The sequence below is a fragment of the Cynocephalus volans genome, chromosome 3 (genome assembly GCF_027409185.1).
Source record: "Cynocephalus volans isolate mCynVol1 chromosome 3, mCynVol1.pri, whole genome shotgun sequence".
Taxonomy (NCBI): domain Eukaryota; kingdom Metazoa; phylum Chordata; class Mammalia; order Dermoptera; family Cynocephalidae; genus Cynocephalus; species Cynocephalus volans.
In genome coordinates this window covers 137,440,148-137,455,343 of record NC_084462.1, presented here as the reverse complement: position 1 = coordinate 137,455,343, position 15,196 = coordinate 137,440,148, and the positions used below count along the sequence as shown (strand labels likewise).

Below are 15,196 nucleotides of genomic sequence, written 5' to 3'. Positions count from 1 at the left end.
CTTGTAGCTAAGTACTTTATAAAATAAATGTGAAAGAGGGATTAAATTCATTTGTGTAGTTCCTAGCATGGGAAAGTGAGTGCTTTACAAGTGGAGTAGTTGTCTGAACCAGTGAATTTCTCATTTCTGAAAATGTTCCAGCAGATGCTGAATAAACACCTGTTGGGGCTGATCCAGTGTTGGGAGGAGGCGACTAGAAGACTCATAGGATTCGTAACAATACTTTAGGTCTATAAAGTAGAAAAAACAGTGGAAGAAATTTGGGAAGAATATGGGATGAAAGTTATTTAAAAGTAAGTGTGGGTACTCATACCAGTTTTCAAATTTATAACTATGTCATATGTCACCTAGTAGGTACAAATAGTAAAATGAAGTAAAAGTGTAAAAAATAAGAATATGCAGTCAAATATTTTTCCATATGCTTTTTTCAGCATTATTTTCAGGTAAAATACACCAGAGCAGCCAGTACACGTCTAAAAAGAATACTGTACACCGATTTTCTATCCCTCTGCTGTAAGAGATGAAAGAGACAATGACTTCTGTGAATAAAAGCTTTAAGAATATCTGCACATATACATTTACATTGAATTCGATAACACTAGTAGTTTGTTTCAATACAAATTACAGTAGAGAACTCTTAAATTTCAGACATGGTCATGTATATGATATTTGAAATTCTTCTTTATCGTGATACAGATCTTGATAGTGAATCTCTTGCTGATAGATGTGCAGTTAGTTTCTCCCGGAAGTCATGAAGATAATTATATTGCTGAAAAAAGTAAAGGTAGATTGAAGTACACTGTAGAAAACTAGTCACCAGAGTAGACATGATACTAGCAGGAATCAGGAATCACAAAAATATTTGCTAAGAACAATTCCACATCTTTCTGGGTAAGGAAGCATTTGCATTTGCATCATGTGGAAATTTTATCTTTCAATAAAGCTGCATCTGAGGATACTTTAAAAATTTCATGGAAAAAAAATTCAAGGAAAGATTTGTATCATCTCTTAATTCAATTTTTGCACAGACTTTTTGAAGTACCCTCATACAGTGTGAAAAACTATTGCTTTAAAAGTCTCTAAAAATCAGAAGGTAGCATGAAATACAGATAAATGTTTAATAAGTCTGTTAAATCCTTTCTTCCTTTACTGGCAGAACAAAATAAGATTAAAAGCAGTACATAAAAGCATTGTTTTTGACAATGTTTTTTCCCTGGGGAGTATGTAGGGAGGAGAGGCTACTTTCTGTAGCAGTTAACAGAGGTATATTCAAGAAAATCTATTTATTTATTTATAGAAGCCCTGGTCTTCTGCTTTTTGTAGTAACATAATCCATTTGGAACAATTTTCAGACAGTATTAAAAACAAAAAACAACCATATCACCAATCTTAACAGATAAGCAAAATAAAAGCTTTGAGTAATTTATTTGGAGTTTTAATAGCTTTCAGAGGATATTCTTAACTCTGCCAGTCATCTCATTTCATATCATTATTGAGAAGTTGAAACTGCACTGCTAACTTGCATCAGCAGAGAGATGGGTAAAGCCTGCTTGCCACAGAATGCTGAGATGATAAATTGACAGTCCCTACTAATGTGGGCTTTAGTCTCTCCAATATTAATGATGTAAAACATATGCATATTCATATATATATTTGACCATGTATTTTGTTTTCTTTCAAAAAGAAGAGAGACTTGAACTTGGATTTGAAGCATCATTTGATTTTAAAATAGAGTTCTCTGTTTTCAGAGCCTGCACAGTGAAGTAGATCTTATATGGATTGTTTTGTGGATGACGTTATATAAGCTCTAAGAATCAGGTTGCTTGGTGAATTTATCAGTAATTACAATAATTCACTGGATTAGACCATAACTCTGGGAAGAAGGACTCTTCAAGCCCAGGGAGCTGCCTAAAGGCCAGGATTCTTTAGTGCCCACCCCTTTGATGAGTGGGTACCAATGCTGAGACAGGGTGCTTGGAAAAGGAAGGCAAATTAGCTTTATGGTCTGCAAATGAAATCTGCAGAATCTTTTCAGTAACATAAATAATATATAGTGGTATCCTTGGCATTGCTACTGCAGCGTTTTTGAGGTCTCAAGGGGAACATAAATGTGGAAGGTGTCACTTTAGTTATCCACAGCAGATACTTAGCACTGCTTCACATTTTTTTGTATTATAGTTATTTATCTGTCTGTATTAAATGTTTCAGTGATATAATAGGATCTTCCTTAGATATTTTGGCCAAACATCTACCTACGAAACGGTCAAGTTTAAACAATCATCTCATTCATTGCTCCAAAGTGAGAGGATCCATTCCTGAAACTGAATGGAGCAAAAATTGAGCAGTAGTAGATCCTGGAAGGGTAAAGCAGAAAGTTCAAATTTGTTTATTATTTTGTCTGAAATACTGTGTGCTTTTACAGATATCCTGGTTATACTCATATTTAAATGTAAATTTAAAAAACAGATGTTATTTGAATAATAGAGTGCTTCAGATTTTCAGTTTACTGCTCTTTTGGTTATATATCCACACAGCTTTGGGCATGGTCTGCCCCTAACCATAACCAAACAGAACTGTCAATTTCCTTACCTTTATGGTCTGTATTGCCCCAGATCCTCTTAGGTCTCGCAGGCTGTCTATGGCTTGCTGTGGTGATACTGTGTCAGACAGGTATAGTAGGAGACAAGCGGCTACTAACAGAATATGACAGAAAAATTATATATTATTAAACAGTGATAGGGCATAACATTTTATATTTAATTAGACTTCTGTTGGTGCAGAATACTCAGTTTGGTGTAATTATTCTAAATGAATTAAAGGACTAGGACTTTAAAGTGTTTTTTTGACAATTAAATTATGATCTTAAATGATTGTGTGGTGGAATTAAAGTTTAACACTTCCTTCATTCTTTCTTTTTAAACCTCTTTACTGAGATATAATTCATGTACCATACAGTTCGTCTCTTTAAAGTGTACAAATCAGATTTTTAGTATGTTCAGATATGTGTAACTATCCCCACAGTTAATTTTAGAACATTTTCATCACCTCAAAAAGAAACCCTGCAACCTTTTGCTATCACCCCCTATTTCTCCATCAACCCCTGCCCTAAGGAAACATTGATCTATTGTCTGTAGATCTGCCTATTCTGGACATTTCATATAAATGGAATCCTACAATATGTGACTGACTTCTTTCACTTAATGTAATGTGTTCAAGGTTCATACATGCATTATTCTTATGATTGAATAATATTCTATTGTATGGATATACCATATTATGTTTATCATGTTAGCTGATAGATATTTAGGCTGTTTTCATTTTTGGGGCTGTTATGATTAATGCTGCTATAAACATTTGTGTACAAGTTTTTGTGTGAACATACATTTTCATTTCTTTTGGGTATATACCTAAGAGTGGAACTGCTGGGTCATATAGCAACTCTATGTTTAACTGTTTGAGGAACTACTGCCAGGCTATTTTTCAAAGTAGCTATACCATTTTACATTCTCACCAGCAGTATATAAGGGTTCTAATTTCTCCACATCTTCATTAATACTTGTTATTTTCTATTTTTTTTTTTTTTGTAATAGCCATCCTAATGAGTGTCAAGTGGTATCCATTTTGGTTTTGGTTTGCATTTCCCTGATGGCTGATATGTTGAGAATCTTTTCATGTGCTTATTGGTCACTTGTATACTTTTATTCAGAAATAAAGAGAAATGTTTATTCAGATCCTTTGCCCATTTTTAAATTGGGTTGTTTGTTTTTTTATTATTGAGTTGTAAGAGTTCTTTATATATTCTGGATACAAGTCCCTTATCAATTATATAGTTTGAAAATATTTTTCCCATTCTATGAGTAGTCTTTTCATTTTGATAGTATCCTTTGAAACACAAAAATTTTTAATTTTGATGCTATTCAACACTAAAAGGAATAACTGTTACTTTAGTATGGCATTTCATGAATTGCTTATGTTTTTGCTAGCACATTTAAAAAATTTAAAAAATTAACATACAGTAATTAACTTTGGTTTTCGTACTTATGTTACCTGAGGATATAAAGTTATTGTCAGTATCATAACATCTACATAGGGAGAACTTAGAAAACATAAAAAATAAGAATGCAGGTGCTAAGACTTGTAAATGATGTTTTGCAGACTTCTCCAAAACAATGCTGAAAATACCTCCCACTCCCTCCCATGCTTTCTAGAGAACATCAAGCTTAGGGCCTTAAATAATCCTTTGAGTCTTAGCAAACTTCTATTGTATTTTGTCTCATTTTAACATAAAGTGAATATATGGCCCAGAAAAAGGAGTTTGCCTACTTTGAGGTTTAAAATAATTAATAAAGAAAATGTATTTCTTACCAAGACAAGATCTGCCAAGTCCACCATAGCAGCTGAAACGGAAATACAGTTTTGAAGTTTGTACATTTGCATTCCAAGTTATAACTAAAGATGTGTTCTTTCTGCCTTCTATTCATAACTCTAATACCTAGCACAGTGCCTTGCACACACAGATTACTTCGAGGGTACTTCAAAAAGTTCACGGAAAAATAGAATTAAGAGATAATACGAATCTTTCCATGAACTTTTTGAAGTACCCTCATACATATTTTTGAATTAATCAAGAGCAAAGTGTGCTTATTTATTTGTTGGGAGGTATTCTGAACACCTCTAAGGGTCAAGGTAGGCAGGGTCTTTTTTAGTGACTTCTTTAAACCCCAAGATCTACACCTGAGAAATGGAACATATTACTGGATAGATAGAAATCAGCTTATATTTACCAACTGCCATTGATTATTTTCCTCTGTCTAAACACAATCTGAGTGGTTATGGGACAATGCTTTCCATATAATAACCTCTCATGTATTTAAAAAGAGTACAGAGGTAGTGTACCACAGAAATGTAGAGCTTGGGTTCTAGCTCCCTGCTGCCTAGGTTTGAATACTGGATCTGTCGCATACTAGAGGTGTGAAGTTAAGCAAGCTATTTAACCTCTCTGGACCTCAGCCTTTTCACCTATAAAATGGTGATAGCAACAGTACCTATATCAGAGTGAGGATTAAATGAGGTAGCATTTGCAAAGGGCTGAGAACAGAGCTTGGCACAGATCAAGTAAATAAATGTTAGCTATTACCTATCATTGTGAAGAAATGAGCAGTTCTGCGTAATTGGATTAGAAAAGTGAAGATTAACCCTCAAAGCAGCAAAACCATTCATTTAAATCATTTTCAAAGATCCTAAAAAATATATTGCATGTTTACTAACTTTGAGGGTATACTGAAACTAATTTAGTGCTGATGACTTAACATCATAAACATCAACTACTGTAGTGTATTTTAGATATATATCTTGCTATAGGATGTAGGATAAAGGACCCAACAGATACTGACCTCTAGAGTTACTCATGAACTTACTTTCTATAAAGTGTCCCAGATCTAGGCCTGTTTGAGAGATTGGGATCTACCATATAAAGGTAGAGAGAGGTAGAACATTTTAGTGGCTCTCTGTAAGATTAATACTACTTAACACCTCTTGCAACTTTCATTTTTTTCCACTCTGTTTGATGAATTCCTATTCATCTTTCAAAACACAGCTCAAATTTCATTTCCTGAAAATGACTTTGCGACTCTACAGAAATCACTTGCCTGTGTGCTGCCTCTTCTGTGTACACACCTTGTGTAGGTCTTATCGCTCTTACAGGGTAGTGTTGTTAGCTGTGGGTTCCTTGAGGGTGGTGACTGTGCCTCATTTTTTAATTTCAGTGTTTGGTACAAAGTAGGTATTAGGGGTTGAATTATGTCCCCCCAAAAGATATGCTGAAGTCCTTATCCTTGGTACCAGTGAATGTGACCTTATTCAGAAACAGGGTCTCTGCAGATGTTATTAAGATGAGGTCATTAGGATGGGTCCTAATCCAATATGACTAATGTCCTTACAAGAGGTGAACACCATGTGAAGATACAGACACCCAGGGAGAATCATGTGATGACAGAGGAGAGACTGGAGTGCAGCTACAAGCCAAGGGAGGCCAAGGATTGATGGCCACCACCAGAGGCTGGGAAGAGGCAAGGAAGAATTCCACCTAGAGTCTGAGAGGGAGAATGGCCCTGCTGACACTTTGATTTTGGACTCCTAGCCTCCAGAACTGGGAGAAAATAACTTTCTGTTGTTTTAAGCTACCCAGTGTGTGGTACTTTATTACACTAGCCTAAGGAAACTATATAATACATTAGGCAAGCACTGTTCACTGATTTTATAAAGGGATGAAAATGCTCAGAACCAGTGAGACAGCACTGGACAGTAAAAAACATCTACCAGATACTGTTTCTAAGGGATAAGCTCTACAGCTGTCTGGCAGTGTGGGTACTCAAAGATGGCAGAGTGTATAGAAAATTGTCTTTATCCAAATAAGCTAGTCACTGTAGGACACCTCTGAAAGCTGTAGGAAAATAAAAATTCATCATCAGATGCTTTATTTTGTGAGAACCTGAAGCATTCACCATAGGCAAGGTCACCCATCCATCTGTCCATCCCGTTTATTGTGTTCAAACGTCAGAGTATTTGGCTTGCCAGAACCTGCTATAGTAGAATTTGTTAAGCTTCACTAAACTGAACTAGTTTGATCTCTGGAAACTTTTCAGTAGAGGCTTCTTTCAAAAATTTATTTGAAAAAAACATTGCAGAATTGGTGTGAAAATGGGTCCTAAAATTGGTAAATATTTCTCACTAGCCAAATTTATCTAATACTATTTTACCTATACTTATCAGAGAATTTAGCATAGACATTCTATCTGTTCTGAAATTTTGCTTTTTCAATTAGTATTAGATGAGAGATTATGCTTTTCTTTAGAGAAAGTCTGGAAACTGTAGGATATAGGAAGGCTTCTAGTTCATTATCACACATTCTGCAAGCTATAGTTTTCTGTATATCACAGTTTAGTTTGGCCACAAACAGGAGTGTGTCCCCAAAGACCCTTGTGCTAGCTTGTTTGCCTTCACAACTGGCATTATTGGCATGAGGCCCCTGGGATATAGGTTTAAGGAGAGAAGTTGGCTGGGCTTGCCTTTTACCAGTTGGCCTGCCTTGCCTTTTACTGAGCTCCCCAGTATAGTTTGTATAGCACAGCTATTTAGTATAGTTCCTATACCTCTAGCTCAAAGCAATGCCCTTGGGGACCTTACGGCTTTTGAGGTATCGAACTATTTAATCCCTTACCTTGTTCCAGAAAGGATTACTATTAGGATACAAAATGTTCAATAAGCACAATGAAAGACTCATTTTCTCGCTGTGGCTGACTCTCCTTTCCTTGGCTGTCTCACCTCTGGCAGAGCATGTAGTGTTTATGACCAATAGCACCACTTCCAATCTTTGCCATGCTACGATCTACTGCCCAGTGCCACTTTCTTTTTCCTATCTCCAAGTTACTTTTTTCTTCACTCCTCATTTTTTCCCCTTTCCTTAGTCCATTTTATTTTGTTTTAAACCTTTGTATCAGCAGCTTGTGTCTTTATAGCCATTGAAAAACAAATCCCTCTTTCATTCTGGCAGAAAATTCATGTCATCAAATATAATTTTCAAGTCATATTTTTAAGACTGCTCATTGCCCAAGGGATGACTTTTTTACTGCTAATTTTGAAAAAAATGACTTTCTTGCTATTGAAAGCAACTAAGCAACTGATAGTCTGACCAATAAGTGAGGTGTTATGATATAAGAATCTGCCCCATCTTTTTTTTGATGGTGGTGGTGGTGGGTGGGGGTCTCAAAATTGCAACTAAAGGTCTAAGACAAAAGGAAAGAAAAAAAGCCTGTGACACTATTCTAAAAATTTCAAAATCTACTCATTTATTGTCCTTACTCTTGAAAAGAAATGACAGCAAATATCTGAGTGCTTTCTCGGTATAAGATGTTGTGCTAGTACTTTTCATGCATTATCTTCTTTTAATCCTTGCAACAAACTATGAGGTAGGTGATAACTGAGTAGGGTTGCTGTAATTCGAGAAATCATTTGGACCGGGACATTTCTCATGTAGTGTATGGAAAAGGAGAACGTACTGTATTAAGGTTTTCCGGTTATTTTGCAGGCAGATGGCAAGCTCCTCCATTATTTCACAGCAGCTGGCTATGTCAGGAGTCCCTCCATCTGGGATTGGATGATGATGAGTGATAATTCCATACTGCTGGTACAGGTCCAGAAGGTTTGGGACTCTGTATTTTGACAGTTCTCCTCTGGTGCAGAAAACAAATATGTCTTGTATACCACAGCTCTTTAGTTCTTCTGCAGTAGGCCAAGAAACACATAGACACACACATACAAAATATTACAAATTTAAATATGGGCAAGAGGGAGAATATGGAGTTAAGTTATTTAAGCTAAACTGATAACAAATTATAATGTATAAATTTGAAGTGCATTTTAACCAAAAGTTGATTAGGGTTAAACCTGATTTTATAAGTCAAAATACTTTTTACTGAATTTCATGAGTCAATTATATTGCTGTTCTTGCAAAAATTTTTTTCCAACAAATATTGCTTTAAAATAAATTTAAATAAAATTAATTTAATATTAAATTTAATATTAAAAAAAAAACTCTTGAGAAGGAATGATAGCATATTTTTTTCTTTTTCTCACAAATTCAGCCATGTTTGCTACTTCATCACTTTGCTGTTTGTTTTACCCTAAGCATTTTGTGTAAAAAACTGCTCCAGCATGGCCATGGTGCCAGTGGTCTTGTATTCCTCCCTTCTATCTGCACTGTACTACACCATCATGTATTTAATTTTATGGACTATGTCTCTAGAAAATAAAGTATTAACTGTATTAAACTTATGTGATTTAGCTATTTTCATTATAATATATAAACCAAGACATATTACCATAGGCATTCTATGCACTGGAACTTTCTTGTGTCAATATTCATTCTAGAGCATTTGGTTCAAAATAAATAGTTCTGGCTGATCTAGGCAACGCCCCCATACTACTCCTCACCCTCTATCTGTCCCCTAAATCCAAGAATATTTAACTACTTCAGTACAAAGTGCCTTTTCGCGTGAACCTCTAGATCTGTGCTTGAAAGGTGGTTAGTCCAAACTGAGATGTACTGTAAGCATAAAACATACAACTGATTTCAAAAACTAAGCATATTATCTCATTAATAATTTGTTTTATACTTAAAACATTGAAATGATAATATTTAGGATATATTAGGTTAAATAAAATATATTATTAACATTAATTTGACCTGTTTTCACTTTTTAATGTGGCAACTAGAAAATGTAAAGTTATATATATGGCTTCCATTAGTGGCTCCTGTTGTATTTCTATTTGGCAGTGCTGCTCCAGATAAAACTTATATTTTTGTACTAGTAAAAGGATTCAATCTGTAGTTAACATACCTAACCATTTTTAAGAGAGTAGTAATTTTCTATTTGACTCTTGTACACATTGGATAATCTCTCTTATACAGAGGTTTTCAATCTTTCCTAGAAAAAACTCTGAGAAGGTACCACAGGAACTGCTGCAGGGCGATTCTAGGTCTCTCCCATCAAACATTTTAATCTGTTTTATATATTGGATTCCATTGCAAAAAAAAAAAACTTTTATAAAAAAATTGGAAACCCCTTTTATAGAAGATACTAAATAGGACATTCCAAAATGTGCAAAATTGGTCTTGAACAAATGATTTTTTTTTTTTTTCTTTAAAAGATGATTGGTAAGGGGATCTTAACCCTTGGCTTGATGTAGTCAGCACCACGCTCAGCCAGTAAGCAAACCAACCATCCCTATATGGGATCCAAACCCATGGCCTTGGTGTTATCAGCACCGCACTCTCTCGAGTGAGCCACAGGCTGGCCCATTGAACCAATGATTTTAATTATATTTTGCTTATGACTTAACTGTTCTCAAAATGGAAATTTCCCACCCTGGTGGTGTGTCTAAAGTAAGAAAACTTTATAAATACTGTATGGGTCAACTAGTCTATTAGCCTTTTAACTCTTTTTTAGTAGGTAAGGAATAAGTTAAAGAAAGTACATTAGCAAACTGATATTCTAGAATAACAAGGAAAAGATTTTAAGATTTAAAAATTTTATATGGTCAGAATCAAAATATATATTTTTATTTTGTGTATTATAAGGATATTGGTAGGACTCGTAGGCTTGAGATACTCCAGGCCAACCAGAATAAAATCTTTTGAAAATCCCGATGTTAGTATCACGTAATATGTAAATTTTAACTTGGGGTAGATTATCAGGATTATTAGACTTGAAGACATAGAGGTATGGACATCCTTAAGCATGTGAAGACCAGTTCCCACTCTGTCTTTCCCACCCAGATGCTGGCTTTCTAAATTTTCTCTCCGGGATGGACAATTTCACTGCTACGTCTGGGTTCCCAGCTTGGGCTTAATTTCTACTGCCACAGTCAAGTACGTAAGGCACAGTATGTTCAAAGATCTGGGGAGTGCATTATGTCAGTTTTCTATTTACATACATTTCTCCCTCTAACTTATACATTCTAACCTCAAATGCAGTTTATATGTGTAATTTAACTACAACAATCAGTGAAAAGCAATGCCACATTTAGGTAAGTAATGAGTTCTCTGTGCCCTTCACAAATATCTCTTCATATATTAGAATGTCTATAGTTTAAAACTTCACAAAATACTGAACATTTGGTATGGTGAGAAGAGACTACAGTTTGTTCCCTTTCACAAAGAGATTTCTAGTGTTATTCTTTTTTAAAAAAACCTGTTGATATGGTTGTCTCATATTACACCTACCTGTATCTTTTTGGATATTTCTTCTAACATCTTTAAATTTACAACCTGTAAGTAGTAATAAGGCAAGTAAAAAAGTCAGTTTTTGGTCATATATAACAAGTGTATTTAAACACATATATAGCTACTTTAGAAAGTCATTCCATATGATCATTTATAGGTTTCAATTCCATTTTGAATGTGAATTTCAATCTTATATTTTTAGGATATAATAACAGGGATTCATAGATCCTAGCTCAAGGGTTCTTTATTCTGTGTCCTTTCTGTTACAAGTACCTGGCTGTAGCCCTTAGCCTCACCAGTACCTCAAGGTTTAACTTTTATTAATATAGGTAAATCAGAAATGGAGAGCTGTGAATGCAGATCTGGAAGGGTTGAAGAGTGGGTCTATGTTCCTTTATCTATAGACCACCATGAGGACTTCCAGAAATGAGTTCCCCAGTGCTGATGGTCTATGAAATTCTCTTATTGCCCCGTATAGAGAATGACATACTAACTGACAAAAAAGTTGTTCTAAATATATTAATAGGAAGCTAACTGTAGTGTTACTTACCTGGAAGAGCACATAAACCGAGAAACTGAGAGCAATTTACTCGTGACAGAGATAACCTGAGAAGAAAAAAAAGTATCAAGTTTAGTTCAGTTTTTAAATACATTATAAGTGGAAATTCAATTGAACCAACATGGGTGCTTACCACTGAATATGGGTGTTTTAAATTAAAGTTTTACAATAGTTACAAAACAAAAATTCATAGTTAAATATCAATGTGTTGGTCACAAAAAGTCCTAGAAAGACTAAAAGTTTTTGTTACAATTTAAGTCTTAAGTCTTAAAAATGGCAAGTTAATTTAAATTTACCTTAAAGATAATAATTGCCTAGATTGCCAACATGTAGTATACAGTGTATGTAAGTTATCCCGTGGTATGTTAGCTGAGGTAGTAACCTTAGGTAAATAAGCTGGAAAATGACCACCTGACAATTTCATCCCCAGCATTCATTCTATATTACTATTTTAAGATTTTTGGTAGGAATTCCTTAACAGATATAATTCCATATGATGAAAACCACAAGCTACCCATTCTTTGTTGTAATAGATTTTGGTTAAAATAAAATAATTTCAAGAAATCATATTCCCAGTTTGCAGTACTCAGGAACAGAGGCTCACCTTGTCTGCAAGTCAGAAGATGAATTTAGAGGAAAAGAAGAGGCATCATATAAATACTACTAACTTTGAAAATAAGATGAGCTTTTGAGTTTAAAAGGGAGTTTCAAGGGGAAGTGATAGGTAATGCTATTTGATGGCAGGACGAAAGAACTCTAAGGACAAGATTTAGTATTCTTTTTCTCTTCCTACAGTAGGGAATGATGCTTTCATAAGGAGAGAGATTATTACATTTACGGGGATGACAGAAAGCATTTGATTGCTGGTCATAGAGAATCTGTTATAAGCATATGTTACTTGCTGAGATTTGTAAGCTGATTTTATGTAGAAACTTTTTTTTGTTATTATACTTAGGTGGATTTTATCATAAACAGTCTGCTGATAGATGCATTACTGTGACAAGTAGTTCTAAGTATTATCTAGGACTTGACTTAAGGATAAATAATTAAATATCTCATCCTATATTTGATGTAATATTCTTTTTTCATAAAAGAATAAGTATATTTTGGTACTAAATGGGAGACCACTTCAATCCTACCTCTACTTCCTACTTGCATGCTTCTAGTAAGGTTTTCTGAATGTATAAAAAAGGACTTAAAAAAAAAGGCCTTATTCTATATCAAAGATAGTAAATAAATCATGGAGTTAGAAGATCTCTTAAAGATTAGAATTATATAATCAGCAGAAGACAATTCCCTTATATTTTCAGTATGTGGACTACATTCTACAAAGATTATTATGTAACATCAAATATTTTAGTTTATCATTGATTGGAAATGCTAACATACCATGATATCTGAATTGGAGTCTGTTCATTTTCAATAGGCTCTTCATCTGATGAGTCAAACTCACTTGCTTGTATGGAACTAGGCTTCAAAAGAAATGTTACGTTAAATAATTGTAAAGAATATTTACATATTGTTTTAGAATAGCTGATCCTTGCTTAAGCAAGACACACTGAATTCATATTTGCAATATATTGTCATCAGTCCAGAGTATCAGCAAGATCAGCAATATCAATACTAAATTATTTCTATTTTCCATCCAATTAATAATTACAGCACTATGTAGTGGAAAGAGAGTTGTTGGGAACCAAGAAACGTGGCTTCTGGTCTTGGCTTTGCCACTCACTGTATAAACCTGGACAAGGCACTTCAGTTTATTCTGGATCTCAGTTTTCCTCAACTATAAAGTGAGGAAATTTATTTGTTCATTCACAGACATTTCTTAGACACCTTCACTTGCCAAGGTCTGGAGATGCAAAGACACATTAGATAATCTGCCTTAAGTATAGTTGGAGAGATGGATGTGTTCAAAGATTACAGAAGAAAGGTTTAAGTGCTAAAATGGAAGCAGAAACTATGCACTGCAGGGGAGAGAAGGAGTGAACACTTAGGGAGCTGCAGAAGTCTTCATGGAGGAGATGCATTAGCTGGGTTTTCTGAAGGAAGGGCAGGAGGTTTTTAGGCAGATAGGGAAGAAGTTAAGCCTATTAAGGCAAAAGGAGAAAGGGCTTGTGTATTAAGGAAATGTGATATCAAAGTAAAGACGGAGCAGAGGAGATGAGGCTAGAGAAGTAGTTTTATCCACTGCATTTCTAAAAAATAATCCCCACACAGCATAGTAGTTTGGTGGGGCAAGTATTTATTAATGATCTAACCTGCCCCCAACTTTATGAATCACTGGACTAAAGAGATTGAGATGGACTTGTATGCCCATTTAAGGAGTTGGATCTCAGTCCTGTTGGCACCATTCCTCCACTGAAAACTATTATACTCCTTGTTTGAATTTTAAAGGACCAAAAAGAAAAACAAAACAAAACAAAAAACCCAGCAGCTATGGATAATCCAGGCTCCCTGTGTGATAGAGAGTGGACCAGAAAGCACCTTCAGCAAGCAGGCAGGTAGATCCCAAGAGAGAAGGGAATAAAAGGTTGAGCTAACTGTGTTCAGTGGAGAAAGAGGCCAGGAGTGAAGGACAGCTGATGTCCCTCCATATGGAAGCAAAGGGATTTAGCAAGTGTGACCACCTAATGCTCTTGCTAGCTCTGAAGCTATAGTCTATAATGGTCTCGTTACTAGATCACATGACAGAGCCAATTTAGGCTATGGATTTGAGTTGCCTAACTGACTGAACCCAAAAGTTGCCCTTCAATGGGATGTCAACCCTGGTGGTCGGTAACGTGAGTTAGACGGAGCTTCAGCCCCTTGCCTGGGTCTGTTTATTTTCTTTCTTTTTCTTTAAAGCAGTTTTGATGATTCCAGATTTTAAATCTGTGTGGCCCATTTACACAGCCTCTCCCAGCCAGGCTTATAAATCCTAACAGAACTGGACGTTTCTGCTTCCCAGGCCCAGCGATTCTGAACCTCGGGGAAAGGGACGCAGAGGTGGCCCTGGGGGATAGTGACAGTGCTGATGTCGCCCACAAACCGGGACGTGGCATTATTATTCATGGTTTTCCCCAGAGGGCGCGGGGCAGCCCCCGACACCTTTTGGGGTGGGGTATCACGCCGACTGAAAGGCTGAGACACTTAAGCTCTCTATGCCTCAGTGTCCTTCGCAAAACGGGGCTCGGCAATCTTTGGCAGGGCTGTGGGGAGGTTTATGAGACCCCGCAGGCGACAGGTGACAGCCCACAGCAGGCGCACAGCGGATCTCCAATGTCCGTCTTCCCCTCGTCCGCCACCGGCCCTACTCTGCCAGGTCTCGCTCCTTCCCAGCGGTCGCTCTCGCCCGTGAGGGGAAGCGCCACCTCCCCGACCCACAGGACGGTTACTGTGCGAATCGCGCCTCGACCAGGCCGAAGCCCAAGAACTGGCTTCCAGGACCTCTACCGGTCCTGCAGCTTCGCTCCTCTAAGCCCCGGCCCCCCCGACTCACCGGCTTCATCGCTGGCTGCCCGGCGTCGTGACCAGCGGAGGCTCCCTTGGCAGCTCCGGCGACCCGGCCGCTGCCCCGCACCGAGCCCGTCCCTCCTCTCAGCTCATTGGTACATCCTTCTGGGAGGTGGGGTGCAGCGTCTTCTAAGAACCAATCAGATCCTCTCCTTGTTTCTTACTCCGCCTCCGGGTGTCCGGGCTCGGCCTTTAACCGCTCATTGGTTCCTAGGAGACCTTTGAAAGACGCGCGGGAGGTGGGCCTTGTGGAGCGTGATTGGCTGGGAGGGCGCCCTCCTCCCGCGCGTTGGGAGCGTGGACGGGGCGGGGCGGAAGCGTGAATCCGCAGCCCCAGTGCTCTGGGGACGCTGGGATGA

The 15,196-nt window shown here is 36.9% G+C and overlaps 1 protein-coding gene across 1 annotated transcript; it reads right to left on the bottom strand.

The window, feature by feature from the left end:
• Positions 1–457: 457 nt before the first annotated feature.
• Positions 458–14,894, bottom strand: CDKN3 (cyclin dependent kinase inhibitor 3). The gene is made up of 8 exons (XM_063090990.1): positions 14,824–14,894; positions 12,732–12,814; positions 11,334–11,389; positions 10,784–10,828; positions 8,058–8,280; positions 4,366–4,397; positions 2,590–2,693; positions 458–769 (listed from the first exon to the last, which is right to left on the bottom strand). The coding sequence occupies exons 1-8, from the start codon at positions 14,830–14,832 to the stop codon at positions 683–685; spliced, it is 639 nt and encodes a 212-aa protein (XP_062947060.1). The 5' UTR covers positions 14,833–14,894; the 3' UTR covers positions 458–682.
• Positions 14,895–15,196: the final 302 nt, after the last annotated feature.

Bases quoted from the DNA above. Each gene is read 5' to 3' on its own strand.
- CDKN3 (XM_063090990.1), bottom strand. The intron at 4,398-8,057 runs GTACGTTCTCCT...TTTCCGTTTCAG, and splicing joins AACCGGAAAACCTTAATACA to CTGCTATGGTGGACTTGGCA. The intron at 2,694-4,365 runs GTAAGAAATACA...ATATTCTGTTAG, and splicing joins ACTTGGCAGATCTTGTCTTG to TAGCCGCTTGTCTCCTACTA.